General features: G+C 46.6%; 1 protein-coding gene across 3 annotated transcripts in view; it reads left to right on the plus strand.

Moving 5' to 3' along the window:
• Window positions 1-17668, plus strand: part of RASGRF2 (Ras protein specific guanine nucleotide releasing factor 2) — a 279623-nt gene that overhangs the window by 240507 nt on the left and 21448 nt on the right. For all 3 annotated transcript variants that reach the window (XM_075541229.1, XM_075541230.1, XM_075541231.1), the window contains exons 19-21: window positions 7264-7376; window positions 16808-16868; window positions 17502-17605. In XM_075541229.1, the coding sequence (XP_075397344.1) occupies window positions 7264-7376; window positions 16808-16868; window positions 17502-17605 (278 nt within the window). The remainder of the gene's footprint in view (window positions 1-7263; window positions 7377-16807; window positions 16869-17501; window positions 17606-17668) is intronic.

Genomic DNA, 17668 nt, shown 5'->3' on the forward strand with positions numbered 1-17668 from the left:
TTTGAGGGCCCTTCCCCATCTGCACCCTGCTGCACTGACTCCCGGAGACCCAGCTGGCTCTGGAGTGCCACCTGGTGGACATCTGCATGATTACCTCCAAGAAGACGTCTACTGCTTCATTCTATCACCCAGCTACGCATTCCTCCTGCAGAGCTTGGGGAAGTCTAGCCCAAAGTTGCCTTCTAGAGAATTACCAAATGGCTGTCAAGCAGATTTATGACAAGTAATATTCCTCTGGATTTAAATAGGGCGTGTTTCTTGTTAATGAATAGGGATGCTCTTCCATGGCATCAAGTCAGTTCCAACTCGTCGCTACCCTGTGAAGCACAGGACGACCCACTGCAGGTCCTGGGAGAGCTCATGATGGTCGTGCTCACCACGGCAGCCTCTCATCTCACCGAGAGGAGTTCTTTTCACTGCCTCCTGCTCGACCAAGCATGGTGTCCCTTTCTGCCCCTGTAAAAAGTGCGGTCTCGGGAACTCTCGGGGGCAGGTCTATCCTGCCCTGTAGACTGGATGGCAGTGAGTCTGGTTGCTTTGGGCTCACGCCTACCCACCAGTCCAAAGCAAGTGAGACTGGAAGAAATAGTCCTTGCCAAAGGCTGACATCCTGCTGCTAAGTGGGCGGTATAGAAATCGGTACCCAAAATTGGGGGGATACAGGCATAAAGTGGTTGGCTTATAAACTTTTATAGGTGGGGGAATATATTCATGTATTATAGGATTAAGGTGTAGGTGTTACTTACATGGACCTACCCTGATGTAGCCCTGGGTGCTGGAGCAGCCTCGTGGAGACCCTTGCCAGCGCTGAGATGCTTACATATTCACTGATTTGTCTTTCCTCCTACAGTTGGCATCATTGCATGTGTTTTTGCTAGATTGAGGACTTTTTAGATCAGTGTCAGACATATGGGCTAATGTTGGACGTATGGGCTTGGGCAGCACTGGGTTGGGAGGCTTTCTTAGTGTACACTTACCCTTTATATAAAACTCTCTCTTATACATATGAGTTTCTGTTGATTTGTTTCTCTAACGTACCCAGACTAACACTTTCTGGAACCCGGAGTGGGGTACGAAGTGATCAGAAACATGAGAGCTTGTGTCAGGTCATCGAAGTGACCTCTTTGTTCTTCCACATGTTAGAGCCAAGACACGGGAAGAGGCAGACTGTGGAACAGGCTCGTGTGGCAGACTTAGCCTATGCAATAAGTCGCTTGATTTCTGGGCAACTGCTTTCATGCGCAATGATGATGGACCTGAGCAAAATGTAATCCTTGACGACCTCCATCTTTTCTCCATTCATCATGCTGTTATCTATTGGTTAGTTGTGAAGGTCTGGGTTTTCTTTATGTGGAATTTTAATCCATACTGAAGGCCATAGTATTTTATCTTCATCGGCAACTGCTTCAAATTTTCTTGGCTTTCCCAAACAAGGTTGTGTCATCTGCGTATCACAGAGTGTTCATAAGCCTTCCTCCAATCCTAGTGCCACGTTCTTCTTATAATCCAACTTCTCGGGTTATTTGCTCAGCTACAGATTGAATAAGTATGGTGAAAGGATACAGCACAGAGACCCATCCCTGCTTATTTTACACCACATAGTATTCCCTTCATCTGGTCAAGCAACTGCCGTTTGGTCCAGGTATCGTTTCCGCGTGAGCACAATGAAGTGTTCTGGGATTCCCAATATGTGTAAGGCTATCTTTAATTTGTCATGATCAGCAAAGCCGAATGCCTTTGTATAGTCACCAAAATGCAAGTAAGCATCTCTCTGGTGTTCTCTGCTTTCACCCGAGATCCATCTGAAGTCAGCAGTGACATTCCTTGTGCCATGTTCTCTGCTGAATCCAGCTTGAATTTCTGCATGCTAGCTCCCTATTGATGTACTGTGGAAACTAAATTGTATTATTTTCAGCAAATTTTTACTTGCATTAAAAAAAGGATCTCCTCCAGTTGGTTGGCTAGGGTTGTGTTTTAGCTCTTGTGGACTTAATAACATTTTCTCCAGCTTCACCCTGAGCTGACACATGAGCGAGTGACAGTGTGTTCCACGATCTGCCTTCTGTCTTGTTTGGGTTGATGACATTGAGCTTCTCCATCATCTCTTCCCACCGATATGGTTGACATAGTTAGTCTATGTGTATATTGTTAGTGTTAGGTGCCATCAAGTTGGTTGTGACTCCTAGTGACCTGACACACTGCAGAATAAAACACTGATCTCCTCGTGGGAACTCTGGGAGCTTAGTGGTTACCCACTGGGCTGCGATCCGCAATGTTAGCAGTTTGAAACCACAGCCACACCACAGGAGCAAGGTGGGGCTTTCTACTCCCATAAACAGTCAGCAGTCTTGGAAACTCACGGGGGAAGGTCTGCCCTGTCCTGTAAGGTCGTTATGAATCAGAACGGACTTGATGGCAGTAAGTAATAGTGCTATCTTCATAATTGTTCGTATGGTCGAATCCATTGTTGCAGCCCCTGTGTCGCTCCATCTCCTTGAGGCCCTTCCCCTTTTCATTGTCCCTCTACTTTACCAAGCAGAACACCCTTTCTCAGGGTCACCATGAGTCAACATCAGCTGGATGGCAGTGATTTTGTTTTCGTTTTGTCCCTCTTTATAATGTGTGCAAATGCTAGAGAGGACTCCCTCCACCCTCACCTTCCAGGAGCATTCTGGCTGGACTTCCTTCACGACCGCTCTTTTGTTCTGGCAGTGGGCGGCACGTTTAGTACTCTTCACCGGCACCGTAATCCCAGTGCATCATGTCTCTGGTGGCCTTCCTTATTCACATGCATGTGAGGACATTGAAATCACCATCGTTGACATCAGGCACAGAGTAATCCTCAAAGTGACATCCGTGCTCTTCAGCACATTTGCAGCAGAATGCCAATGCAGCAAGTCATTTGATTTCTTGACCAGTGCTTTCCTGAGCACTGATGTGGATCGATATGTACAACTGGCTTTTTATGTTGTTGAAAAAAGTATTCGCAGTGAAGAAGTCATTGCTCTTGCAAGATTATATCATAGGATATTCGGCTTTGTTTATACGACCAAGCCTCTGTTTTCCAACTATGATTCTTTCCTCTTTGTTTCCAACTTGCACATTCCAATCACAGGTAATTATCAGTGCTTCTCAATTGCGCATGTGATACGTTCCTTTCAGACAGAAGTCTTCTGAAGCCCTGGAGGCATAGGGAGTTATGTGTTGGACTGCTAGCCACAAGGTTGGCAGGTCAAACCCACCAGCTGATCCTTGGGAAAATAACGAGGCTTTCTGCTCTCATAAAGATTTACAGCTGGTAAACAAGCGGCCATCTAGCTCAGAAGCAGCAAAGCCCACATGGAAGAAGCACACCAGCCTGTGCGATCACAAGGTGTCAAAGGGATCAGGTATCATCAGAACCAAAATTTATATCATAGTGAATGAGGGGGAGGCATGCAGAGTGGAGACCCAAAGCCTATTTGTAGGCCAATGACATCCCCTTACAGAAGGGTCTCAGGGAGGAGACGAGCCAATAAGGGTGTGATGTAGCGATGATGAAACACAAATTTCCTCTAGTTCCTAAATACTTCCTCTTACCCCACTATCATGATCCCAATTCTACCTTACAAATCTGGCTAGACCAGAGGATATACACTGGTACAGATAGGAACTGGAAACACAGGGAATCCAGGGTGGATGATCCCTTCAGGCCAGTGGTGTGAGTGGCAACACTGGGAGGGTAGAAGGAGGGTGGGTTAGAAAGGGGGAACCGATTACAAAGATCTACATGTGACCTCCTCCCTGGGGGACAGACAACAGAAAAGTGGGCGAAGGAAGACGTAGGACAGGGCAAGATATGACAAAATAATAATTTATAAATTATCAAGGGTTCATGAGCGAGGAGGGAGCGGGGAGGGAGGGGAAAAATGAGGAGCTGATGCCAGAGGCTTAGGTGGAGAGCAAATATTTTGAGAATGATGAGGGCAATGAAAGTACAAATGTGCTTTACACAATTGATGTATGTGTGGATTGTGATAAGAGTTGTATGAGCCCCTAATAAAACAATTAAAAAACAAAACAAAAAAAGATTTACAGCCTTAGGAACTCACAGGGCAGTTCTATTCTGTCCTACAGCATCACTTTGAGTTAGAATGGACTCTAGAGCAGTGAGGTTTCTTTTTAACCCCTCAAGTGGACAGCCTATTTCTTCTTTCTAGTCTGTCTTAGTCTGGAAGCCCCACTGAAAGCATGGGTGACCTTGCTGGCCTTGGAGATACAATTGCACAGCTTCTAGCATTACGCCACAGACAGGCCACCACAGTATAAAAAACTTGCAGACCAGTGGTGGATTGACAAACAAATTTTGAAATATTGTTATAAATGACACATTTCCCCATCAAACTGAAGCACAGAAATATTGTATTCAAATTAGATCAAACTTTTACATTTTCTACAACTTGTGAAATTAGGCACTTTTTGTCCCTAACATTCTAAATATAGTAAAAGTATGCTGTTTTTGTATAATTCATTACAATTAGCGATGTTCTTTCCAGTCTATTTTTTTAACTCAGAATGTCAGTGCTTCAAAATAATTGCCCTTAAGTTAAAAGGCAATTAGCCTAAGTTCTTAAAAATAAAACCACTTGTATGAGCCCCTAATCAAATGATTTTTTAAAAAGATGAAATCCTTGAAATAAATAAATAAGACCACACTCCCTGTCATCAAATCCATTCCGACTCACAGCGACCCTAGAGGACAGGGTGGAACTGCCCCTGTGGGTTTTCAAGACTGTCATTTTTTTTAAATCATTTTATAGGGGGCTCGTACAATTCTTATCACAACCCATCCATCCATTGTGTCAAGCACATTTGTACATTTGTTGCCATCATCATTCTCAAAACATATGCTTTCTACTTGAGCTCTTAATATCAGCTCCTCATTTTCCCCTCCTTCCCACCTCCCCTTCCTCACGAACCCTTGATAATTTATAACTTATTATTATTTTGTCATATCTTACACTGTCCGACGTCTCCCTTCACCCACTTCTCTGTTGTCCATCCCCCAGGGAGGAGGTCACATGTAGATCCTTGTAATCGGTTTCCCCCTTTCTACCCCACCCTCCCTCCCCCCTCTCGTTTGACTCTCACGACTGGTCCTGAAAGCCTCATCTTTCTCCTGAAGAGCAGTGGGTGGCTTGGAACACAGACCTTGAAGTCAGCAGCCCAACGGGTAACCGCCATGCCACCAGGCGTGGTGAGCTTATACAGGAGGGGAAAGAAACACTCCTGCCTGCACACCCACAGACGAATCTGCCGGCGTGCGGCTGGCACGCTCTTCGGTTCATCTCGATGATCTCACGATGCTCGGACAGGCTGGAGGGTCTTTTTGTGAGCACACACTCACCAAAGTGTGCCGTAGCCACAATTCTGCCTTTCAGCTTGGTGTTTTGAAATTCAAATCTAGACAAGAATTGTCACAATAAGACCTTTTACATGGAGGGTTCTCGGTGGCACGATGGTTGCTAAATGGTCAGTGGTTCAAAGCCTCCGGCTGTCTGGGGTAAGAAAGACCAGGCTGTCTGCTCTTATAGCGATTGGAAGCTCTGTACCGGGGTGGGATTGGTAGTGGATTTCTCCTCTGTCCCACAAGGTCTCACGTGAAGTGGAATCAACTCAGCTGGCAGTGGGTCTTTGTTTATCTATGAAGACACATATGGAATCACTAATTGCTCACATTTTTGTCACATTTATTGGATCTCTCTGCCCCCCTTCTCTCCCGCCCTCCCCTCCTCTTAAGGACAAGGAAACACTCCTGCTGAGGACAGGGAAAGGATTACATTCTCACTCCTAGAACACTTGCTACTAATGCAGTGTTGTCACTTGTCTCCTTAATGTCCGTGACAGCATCCCCGCCCCCCCCCCACCCCCGCTCTTCATTGGATCACACATTTCATTAGGCTTTGTCCCTAAGGTGTCTTTTGTCTTTCATGAGATTGACCATTTTTGAAGAGCACAGAACTTTTGTTTTGTGAACTCTCCTCCCAGGACTTTGCCTGCTTCCCTACATTTCTATTGTGATAGTGCATTTTGGGCAGGAAATCTAAGAATGAGTAAGTGGGGCATTCTTCACAGAGCATTACCGTGATGGGTACAAGAGGCCAGCCTGCTCCATTGTTGGGGATGCTCACTTTGGTGGCTTGGCTGAGGTGGTACCTGCCAGATCTGAAACAGTTAGTAGTATGCACCTCAATAAATTTTACTGGGCCATTTTAGCACCCACTCATCATTCTTGCTGAATCTGTTAGCATGGCTGTGCTTGCAGATGGCTTTCTGCCTTTGTTAGTTGGAATTCCACTTTAAGCAATGGTTTTGTCCTCTACTACACACACACACATATACATATTCATATGTATTTATCTATGCATGCATTTGTTTGTAAGCATCAGTACAGGGCTTGACGATTCTTTTCTTTAAATAGGTTCTTACTCATCACCCTTGTTATTCATTTTAGTGCTTAGATTGTCCTTAATTGGCTCACTGGCTACTCCTTCAATCGCTCTCCTGCTTTCTTTTGACTGTTCCCCACCACTTTGTGGATCTCGTTCCTTCTTTAGGCCTTACCACATCTAGGTGGTAAATTTTGGCTCACGTTCAAATGACAAGTTCTATCCTGGCAACAAATATTGCCATGACCTTGTTTCTGGTCTGACTCGTGGTCCAACGAGAGGCCAGGCGATTGATTTGGCCTTTACAAGTGTTGCGTTATGATGGGGGCCCCATGGGAAAATCTTGTAGCTTCAATGGGTCCATCAATGACTCCTGAGAAAAGGTCCCTCACTTCCTTAGAAAAGGTCCCTAAAAGGTGAGTCAAAATTAACATGTGAGGAGGAAGCGCAATGTCCCCAGCCAAGGGGAGCACATATTTCTTTGCAGGTTTGGAGAAATGTGGTCCTTATAGACTAGTGTATGTGTCATTGGGTTGTGTGGGCGTGTTTAGGGGATAATGGAGGTGCAGGCAGTAGTCTTCTGCATTGTATGAAGGATGCTGACATGTTGCTGTCCTCAGAAGGCCTCTGGCACATTGATGTGTCCCCAGGCGACACATCAGCCTGGTCTAAGGAGTCGATCAGAAATATCAGTCGCAAACTAAATAAGGTTCCCTGGGAGCAAGCTTTGGATTCATACTTTTAATTCACATATCTCAAGAATTTATCATGCATGATGACCGTGGAGGTAAACCCTTCAGAGCCCAATGTTTAAAAGATTTATTTTATTTTATAGGATTTTGAACTGAACAACGAATTAAAGATGAACGTCCTGAATTTATTAGAAGAAGTTTTGCGGGACCCAGACCTCCTTCCCCAGGAAAGGAAAGCCACGGCAAATATTCTGAGGTAAAAGCAATTGCAAATGCCTATTGAATGACGTGCTAGCAAGAAAGATCGGTCCCTGGAGAAGAGCATCATGCTCAGTAAAATAGAGCCGCATCGAACAAGAGGAAAACTCCCAACAAGAAAGAGTGAAACAGTAGCTACAGCTCAGATACGGCAACACTTTCAGGGGAGCAGGACCAGGCAATGGTTCATTCTATTGTCTATAGGGCTTGCAAGCCGGAACAGAGTCCAGGGCACCTAGAAGACATACTGTGCTTCTTGAAGTCCCTCTCTGAGGCAGCAATGCCACTTTGTACCTATAACTTATTTTTTTAATCGTTTTATTAGGGGTTCATACAACTCTCCTCACAATCCATACAAACATCAATGTGTAAAGCACATCTGTACATTCATTGCCCTCATCATTCTCAAAACATTTGCTCTCCACTTAAGTCCCTGGCATCAGGTCCTCAGTGCCTATAACTTCTTAATAACTGGCCCATAAATCAAGTCTTATTACGCCAAGATCCCATGACCAGACCCCTCTCTACTGTGTCCCACTCTGTGAAGAAACCTCACTGTTGGGGTTCTGACTCATGGTCACCCCACATGTTACAGAGTTGAACATTCTGGAGCGATTTTCTGGAATGACTGTGGGCATGGAGCAAGACCAGGCAGTGTTTCGTTCTGTTCTGTTGCGCATGGGGTTACTATGAGCTGAAACCAAGTTGACAGCCCCTAACAACCACAACAACACAATCTTTTTTTTATGCCCCCAAAGTCTATTTGTTGCCCTTTTTTAAAAAAAATCTTTTCATTTGGAGGCTTGTACAACTCTTATCACAATCCATATATCCTTCCATGTGTCAAGCACATTTGTTGCCATCATTATTCTCAAAACATTTGCTTTCTACTTGAGCCCTTGGTATTAGCTCCCCATTTTTCCCTCCCTTCCCACCCCCTCCCTCATGAACCCTTGATAATTTATAAATTATTATTATTTTGTCATGTCTTACACTGTCCGATGTCTCCCTTCACACATTATTTTGTTGTCCATCCCCCAGGGAGGTATATGTAGATCCTTGTAATCTGCTTCCCCTTTCCAACCCACCTTCCCTCCACCCTCCTGGTATCATCACTCTCCTCACTGGTCCTGAGGGGTTCATCTCTCCTGGATTCCTTGTGTTTCCAGTTCCTATCTGTACCAGTGTACATGCTCTGGTCTAGCCAGATTTGTAAGGTAGAATTGGGATCATGATAGTGGGGGTGGGGGTAGCATTTAGGAACTAGAGGAAAATTGTATGTTTCATCGCTGCTACACTACACCCTGACTGGCTCGTCTCCTCCCTGCGACCCTTCTGTAAGGGGATGTCCAATTGCTTACAGATGGGTCTTGGGTCCCCAATCTGCACTCTCCCTCATTCACAATGATTTGATATTTTGTTATTTGATACCTGATATCTGATCCCTTTGACACCTCATGATCACACAGGCTGGTGTGCTTCTTCCATGTGGGTTTTCTTGTTTCTCAACTAGATGCTCGATTGTTTACCTTCAAGCCTTTAAGACCCCAGAAGCTATATCTTTTGATAGCCAGGCACCATCAGCTTTCTTCACCACATTTGCTTATGCACCCGCTTTGTCTTTGGCGATCGAACAACACAGCCTTTATGGAAGCAGACCAGTGGCCTTTCTGTTGGCCTTTGGTTCGCTGTTCTTGTCATTGCTTGCTAGTGAGCAGACGCCAGCTCAGTGTATCCAGAATAGGACTGCTCCATAGTCTTCTCGGAGCTGTGACCCGTCAGGAGCAGATCACCAGCTCTGACTTCCAGGATCCTCTGGGAGTGTGATCCCAGCCTTTTCGCTAGCCAAGCACTCTAGCGCTTCCCTGCTGGGACACCTGAGTCACTGTGTCTATTTTCAGGTTTTAAAACCGTGTGTACACTTTCAGGAAAAGCCTGGTTCCAGTGACTGAATGGTTGTGCCTGAATTATGGCTGCTCCTTTTCTCTCCCTGCAAACAGTGTGTTCCTTATGCTTTGGGCATCGAGACCTCTGGTTTTTAATACTACCTCTGGAAGTCTGTTCTGCTGGATGCATTTGACTGTGAAGGAAAATGAGGATGTTCACACTGGGAATGACCATGAGGATTGGCTCTTATGACGAATGAGGTCATGTTGCCTTTCCCCATTATGTCAGACATTACTAATCAATCCTGAGCGGCCTTCTGCCTCAGCCAAAAGGTGGTCTCCGAACTCAGTTACCTGGCACTGTCAGGTAATTGGAGCTCACACTAAGATTAATTCTGTTTACTATCCCAGGTCTTTATTATTCACTGGGCTTACGGTAGACTGATTTTCTTTGCTGAATAAATAACCTGAGGAATAGAGGTGCAAGACCACCACGGCTTTCAATCAACTCCCCCACATGGCCGCCCTAGAGGACAGAGTAGAACGATCCCATAGGGTATCTAAGGCTGTAAACCTTTATGGAAGCCGACAACCAAACCTTTTTCTTGGGGGGTCGGCATGGGGGGGGTGTTGAATGCTGAGTTAAGTTAGCAATACTTAGCCCACTGCACCACTAGGGTTCCCTGTAAGACTGGTGAAAAACAAACAAAACACTAGTATAGTGACCCTATTCAGGGCTTCTGGGACTACAATCCTGTATGGGACAGACAGCCTCGTCTTCCCCTCCCTCCACCTAAGATTTGGGGTAGCCTGGGACTGGACCGCAAGCAGGATGTAATTCCTTTATGGGATGCCGCAGATGCAAGCCCATGGCTGTCAACCTCCCTAACCCATCTGAACTTCAGTTTCTCATGTATAAGGTAAGGATGAAAACACCTATGTACTTGGCGGTGGACAGTTATATCATCCGTTATGCAGAACTTGGGAGAATGATGAGGCTGGCTGCTCCCAGGAAGAAGTAGAGTCTCTATGAGCTGAAACTGACTTGATGGCAGTGAGTAATCTGTGTAAAGAAGTTAGTTGCCACAGTGCCAACAACATCGCCAGCACTCAGGTTGGTTTTGCTAGTGGTAGTACCAGTCATCGCCGTGGTGGTGGAAGCACTAACAGAACCTCCCGAGGAACTGTATGGCTTCTTCGCCAAAGCAATATGGCCCAATAGAGCCAGGCCGGATTTCAGCCAAACCCCATTTCCCTCCGGTTCCATGACCTGCTGTACACAGGAAACCACCCTGAACTCCAGACCACATCCCGAGTCACACAGCGCTGTGAATTTCCTAGCAACCATTGACCTGTTCACCTGAAATAGGCAAATTGTACAGCGTGTGGATTGTACCTTAATAAAACCGAAACAAAAAAAAAGTTTCCTATGTGTTTCCAAGTTAAGAAATGGACTAAGCTGAACGTTTTTGGATTTTTTAGGACTGTGAAATAATCACCACCGGCTACGTGTTTGTGCTTGGTTTTACAGAAAAAGGTGTCGTGGATGATGGCACGCCTTCAGTCGGCATTAGGTTGAGCTCTTACTCAGTAATTCTCCCTCCTTATCATTTAGACATGGCTTGTAAGCGTGTGAAGTTCATTTGTGGAAACATAGCTGTCTGTTCTGGGTGGTTCTCAAAGACCCCAGGAGAAATTGAGGCTGGTGGCAGAAAGGTTTCACATGATCCTTCTATAATCGCTATCCCGTGTGTACAGGAAGCCATCCCTGTAAACATAGCTTGGGCAGAGGAAGCTAACAGCAGTCAGTTGAATTGTTTTCTCTTAAATGTAGGGGAGCCCAGGGCTCTGGAGTATTCACAGAACCTGAAGGGAGAGCGAAGGTTAGAAGCAAGTCCTTCCACTGTAGGAACTGGAGCAGCATTCAGCTACCTCTCCATCTGAAGGGCCAGGCATTTCTGCACTTACTCCTAGAAAATACAAGTTCATGGAAAAATGGAATTAAAAGATACTGGAATTTTCCATCAGTCTTTATTTTAGATGCCCCCTTTCTACAGGTTAGGATTATGGTAAATAAAACTTGTTTTTTCATCAATCAAATGTAGTTTTGACCTTGGAGACTTGTATACGTTTTAACTCAGACAATGGGGAATGTAGCACTAAAGCATTTACTTAAACGTTCATCGGTTGCCATCAAGTGGATTGTGGTTAATGGCGACCCCAGATGTCACCAGACTTCTGAGTCACAGGGTTTCCTTGATGGATGGTTCAGAAGTAGATCACTAGGTGCCGCAGGGTGGACTCGAACTATAAAACTCTCCATTACCCGCTGACCATCTGAAGGGCTTTCTGCACCAGTCAGGGTCTCTGTGCTTAAACTTACCTGATCGTAATGCACCTGTGTGAATCCTGGGCTAAATCTTTCGGTGACAAACCCAAACCTGATTCACACAGTCTCACAGTAAGGCCACCTTATAACAAATAATTTTCTTAATTGCTATGGGAAGTTTATTGCTTTGCTTGTCAATAAAAAGGTCTCCTTAAGTATTTCGTGTTTCTAAAATGCCACTTCCCAAAGTTGTCTTGCCTGGTAAAGCAGAGGCTCAGCAGAGGGAGGGAGAAACTCAAGGGGATGGAGGGACACAGTGGCTGCAACAGAGGGCTCAAGCAGAGCAACAATTGTGGAGATGGCGCAGGCCCCAGAGACGGTTCATGCTTGAGCATGAAAGGGCCACGCTAAGTGGGGACCAACTCAATAGCATCTAACCACACCAAAAATGTCATCTCCGAGTCTGTCCAGATTCAAAATCCATAGTGTAGAGATTTGTCGTTGTTTTTTGGGTAGACACCAGATATGCCACTAAATGAAAACAAAAAAAGTGATTGGCTCTTTGGATGCCCCCTCATGATGCTCTTCTCTTGAAGAGGTCATCACGAAGGCCAACAAGGAAGGCTTTCCGGAAGAGAGAAACCGGGATGTATCGGACCATTCGGCTGAGACCACTGAGGGGATCGGAGATCTGCAGGAGCTAACGTTCTGATTTCTTTGCAAAAACTCACTGTTGTTGAGTTGATTCTGACTTAAAGTGACCCTACAGGACAGGGTAGAACTGCCCCCGTGAGTTTCTTACACTGTAAGTCTTTACCAGAGCAGAAAGCCTAATCTTTCGCCCACAAAGGGGCTGGTGGTTATGAACTTCTGATCGTGCAGTTGGCAGCCCAACACAATCATTACAGCACCAGGGCTCCTGTTTCTCTGCAAGGGGAGGATGTTTCCTTCAGCTTCAGTAAGACAATCTTTTACACTAGTGCACAAACCAGAGGAGCCTAAGCTTCTTCCCAGAGGTCTGGACCAGAGTGGAAGAATGGCATATACATTGGGAGCATGCTGGGGACCTTCTGTGAATAGTTCTCAGCAGCCCTGGTGGTGTAATTGGTTACTTCTTGCGCTGCTAACCACAGGGTCAGCAGTTTGAAACAACTCACTTCTCCAAGGGAGGAATATGAGCCTTTCCACTCCCAGAAAGAGTCAGTCTCAGAAATCATGGGCGCAGTTCTGCCCTCTAGAGCCACTCTGCGACGGAATCTCAATAGCAGTGAGGTTTGTTCTGGTTTGTTTGGGGTGTGTAGTCCTTTAAACAGGATTTAATAGTCTGTGGAAAGATGTCTGTTCACTTATTATTCCTTCACCTTAATCTGCCCTTTACCACATGACTCTGAAACCAAACTCAGTGCCATCGAGTCAGTGCTGACTCAGAGCGATCCCCTGTGAGTTTCCAAGACTGTAACCATTTATGGGAATACATTGATGGGAAAGCCCAGTCTTTCTTCCTCAGAGCTGCTGGTGTTTTCGAACTGCGGACCAAGAGGATCACAGCCCGACACGTAACCACTACATCACTAGGGGCTGTTTTTTCTGTGCTCACAAGTGCAGTGGCAAATTGCTGGCACAAATCTAGAGAGAGACTTGCAATAACCTGTGTTGGAGGGCTATACATGACCTCCTCTGGCTTCCCTGTTGCTAAGCCACAGTGGTCAGACATACCTTCACACCCTGTCCTTCTTTCTCGGCGCTGACACCAAGTGTGTGTCCCCAGCACTCTGCTTCTATGCTGGGCTTGATCATTCATTGCAGTGCATTATCATACAATGCACAGACAAGACTCGCCATTATGGGGATTGATTAGAGGAGTAGTCAGGGTCAGTTAACAGTGAGGACACAGTCATGGGTCCACAGCCACCTCTCCTCAGCCATCAGCCAAGTCTCTCTCTTCACTCCTTGGTCCTCATTCCCTCAGCCTCGGCCTCATAGACCCAGAGCCATGGTGCCGCGCCTCTTGTTCCATCCCTCAGGCTGCGTCATAGCATCTGGTGCACCTGCTCTTCATGGCCTTTGCCACTGCAGACAGCGATCTTAGACAATGGTGCGGGGCTCTCTGTGTGTCCTGTTTCAGGGCAGGCTCGTCACTGTAGCCAGGTAGGTGGTCATGAAGATTGACCAACCCCCTCTATGAGTGGTACACGTGCCCTATTTACATAACCCCAACCAGACATTTGGTGGGAGTTACAGAGACTTGAGGAAACGAGCCATGTTAAGACATTCCACTCCACCACAAGCTTGCTGTTTGGTAACCAGCTTTGAGCTTTTAGAAAAACAGACAAACACTTGCCATGAAATAGACTCTGATCCCAAACAACCCGTGTGATTCACAGTTGAACTGGCTCCTGTAGGGTTTTCAGTAGTTTGTTTACTTTGGAAAGTTGATCCAAACTCCAAACACAACCACTCCTGAGTCCATACTGCCTCATGGCAAGCCTCTAACAGAGAGCTGTGCCACCCCTGTGGGTTTCTAAGACTATCACTCTTGACAGGAGCAGAAAGCCTCATCTTTCTACCATGAATCAGCTACTGGCTTCAAACTGCTAACCTGCTGGTCATCAGCCCAACTTGTAACTCCCTCCCCCCCCCAGTAAAGGGAGGCCTTGGTTCTGAAGTGTCTGAGTAGACTAGACCCACTCACGTTTGGATTAGCATCCAAGTGGGTGCTCACCATGTGCCCCATCTAGGGACTCCTTTGTAAGTGAGGAGAAAGCGGATTGACTTTTCTATGTGGACGTGCCCTGGTGGCGCTGCAGGTTAGGCTGCTAACTGAAAAGTCGGTGGTTCAAATACACTAGCTCCTCCAGAGAAGGATCAGAAAGATCATAAAGATAGAGATGGATGGGCTCAGAGACCCAGAGAGGCAGTACTGCTCTGTCCTTTACAGGCGCTAAGAGTCAGAACCGACCAGACGGCATTGGCCTTGGTTCTTTGGGGTACTCTATGTAGAGCCTGTCAAGAAAGACTTCCCATTGAAGGAACTGCAATTAATGTTCTGAAACAAAATGTGTGTAACAACTCTGTAAACGCTCACCCAAGCCACAAGACAAAGAAAAGGAATGGTCGTCCATACGCCTGTTTATGAAGGGCGTGGAGGAACAGGAAGATGGCATCTGAGCCGAAACCCTGAGCCAGGGAGTTAAGGTCCTTGAGCCTCAGTGTCCTTTCCTGGTAGCGAGAATCAGGCCCATGACTCAGGAAATCATGGAGGCCGAGCACTCAGCTCAGACCTGCCCCAAGTGGGTGTGACAGTATCACATCTACCTCCCAGGGTGCTGTGGCTGATGTCAGTCACTTCAAGGACATCATCCATTCGGCTCTCTCCCTCTGCCAGGCAGACTACATGGCTTACGACTATTTAAATAGTTTAATCTTTCATTTTGTGCCTTCATTTTGGAAAATGTTAAATGCTTGGCCCAGATGGCAAGTTATATAATGGGTTATGTACTCAGTCTGAATTCTTGTGGAGTCTAGACTTTCTGTTGACTGTCAAGCATCATGCCTTCCTGAAACCGATAACCATGTATGCATTCGTTAATTGTGTTTATCCATTTATTCAAAAATATCTGGGGAGGGCTGGGGAATACTAGGGGGCCCAGGAAAGTCTATGTAGGCAGAAACAGAGAAGGCCGGTCACCTGCTGGCTCCTCCTTCCCGTTGCTGGCGTTTTCCCGTATAGGAACTTCCCAGCACGCCTGTCCTGTGTGAGTGGGAGGGGTGGCTCCCAGGAGTCCTTCCTCAGCCTCTAAGCTCCAGTGTCGTTGTGCTGCTGAGGGAAGCCCAACATTCTATATGTTATACACGTGTAATATGTATATATTACATTAGCCTACCGCTGCCATAGAGATGATTCCGACTCACAGTGATCCTCTACGGGGTTTCTGAGGTTGTGGATCTTTACCGGAGCAGCCAGCCTCGTCTTTCTCCCACAGAGAGACTGGTGAGTTTGAACCATCCACCCTGGAGTTAACGGTCCAATGGTTACCTGACAGTGACACCCAGGCTCCTTACATATTACATATATGTTATATTGTGTACTCTTAGATGTGTCTTAAGTCACTGAGATGATCACAAGGTGCCCAAACTCACACCACAGGTGCTGGTGGTGACACAAAGCACGGTGCTGACCTTCGGGTCACTGCACCTTCGGGTGCCGGGGCAAGTGGAGCGCCTGGTGGTGGGTACCCACAGTTAGCACACCTGGTTGCTAACTGAAAGGCGGGCAGTTCAGGCTTAGCCAGATGTGCCTCGGGAGAAAGGCCTGGCAATCAACTTCACGCCAAATAATCAGCCTTTGAACAAACCTGTGAAGCCTAGTTCTGCTCCCGCACCCGTGGGCCGGCCCAGAGTCAGAATCCGTGGAAAGCAGTTCTTCTGTAACAAGCTGACTCCTTGTTATAAATCAGCTCTCTTGATTATGCTCTTGCGCCTTTTGCATTTTGTTTTTGGTGTTGTCAGTGACCTAGGAGAATTCTACTTGGCGCCTGGGTGGTATAGTAGGTACACACTGGACTGCAGTTCAAGACCACCAGCCCCTCTGTTGGCAAAAAGACAAGGTTTTCTACCCAAGTCTCGGGAACTCACAGGGGCCATTCTACCCCCTCCTATGGAGTCACCATGAGTCGGCATCGACTTCCTGGCAGTGAGTTTGGTTTTTGCCCCAACCTTCCAGATCTTCTACCAGAACCAAACCAAACTCATGGCCATCGAGCCGACTCACAGCGCCCCTATAGGACAGGCTAGAACTGCCCCTGTGGGTTTCTAAGACTGTATTCTTTAGAGGGCAGAACGCCTCGTCTTTCTCCTGAAAAGCCTGGTTTTGAATGGCTGACCTTGTGGTTATCAGTCCAAGGCATAACCACGCTGCCACCAGGGCTCCTCTCAGATCTTCTAGAGACAACCAAACTGCGTTTGGGGGTGGGGTGACTCATTCCTCACCTTCCTTTGTAAATGAACTTGTCTTACAGTAGGTGCGTGCCTACAGGAAAATCGTGCAGAAACTGCAGAGCCTTGCTGCCCCCCTCCCCAGGTGCACCCCTCCCTGCCCCATTAAATAGCTCCTGCTAGTAAGATCTTCTGTTCCCAACTGCACTGTGCCGTCTGTTCTGAGCTTAACCAACTTCTCTTTTTATGGAGGAGATTTTGACTTCTGATTTTTTTTAGGGCCCTTTCTCAAGAGGATCAGGACGACATCCACCTGAAATTAGAGGATATCATTCAAATGGTAAGTTCACTCTCAGTTCTCTCCAGCGCAATGGATGTGAAGCTCTCCCTCCAAGACAAACCATATACTTCTGAGTGCTTACTGAATCGTCGACCCTGGGCTCCGTCCTCAAGGCCCTGTGAGAAATCCACGTGCATTGTAGGAGTCAGTTGCTTGTCTGTCCATAGCTACAGCAAGGGGCTCAAAGGCAAGGATCGTGAGGTCAGCGCAGGACCGGTGGTGGTTTGTCCTGTTGTCCATCGGGTTGGTGGCTGTGACTCAGAAGCAGCTCTGTGGCTGTTTCTTCCTTTCTTAAATCATTTTTATTGGGGGCTCATACAACTCATCATAATCCATACATACATCAATTGCATAAAGCACATTTGTACACTCGTTGTCCTCATCATTCTCAAGACATTTGCTCTCCATGTAAGCCCCTGACATCAACTCTTCTTGGTTGTTTCTTACCATCCACACCAACTTAGTCCGTGATCTGAATGCTGGCTTCCCTTATGTTAGCTCCTAGCTGTGTCCTTCCGCAGCTAGGATCCTGTGAGGTGCTAGGGTTTTATGCACGCCTCGTTGACTGACCAGTGAGCGGTCAGTGTGTTGCTCTCTTCACTGTGTTTCAGCTCCCTCGCTCCTCTCTTACAGACTGACTGTCTGAAGGTCAAGTGCTTCGAGACCTTGTCAGCCATGGAGCTGGCGGAGCAGATCACTCTCCTGGACCACATCATCTTCCGAAGCATTCCCTATGAGTGAGTGTTGCCCCTGCCCGAGTCAGGGCTCAGGCATGCTAGCTGGCCAAGGAGTTGACATTT

Source organism: Tenrec ecaudatus, chromosome 2, assembly GCF_050624435.1.
Source record: "Tenrec ecaudatus isolate mTenEca1 chromosome 2, mTenEca1.hap1, whole genome shotgun sequence".
NCBI classification, from domain to species: Eukaryota; Metazoa; Chordata; class Mammalia; order Afrosoricida; family Tenrecidae; genus Tenrec; species Tenrec ecaudatus.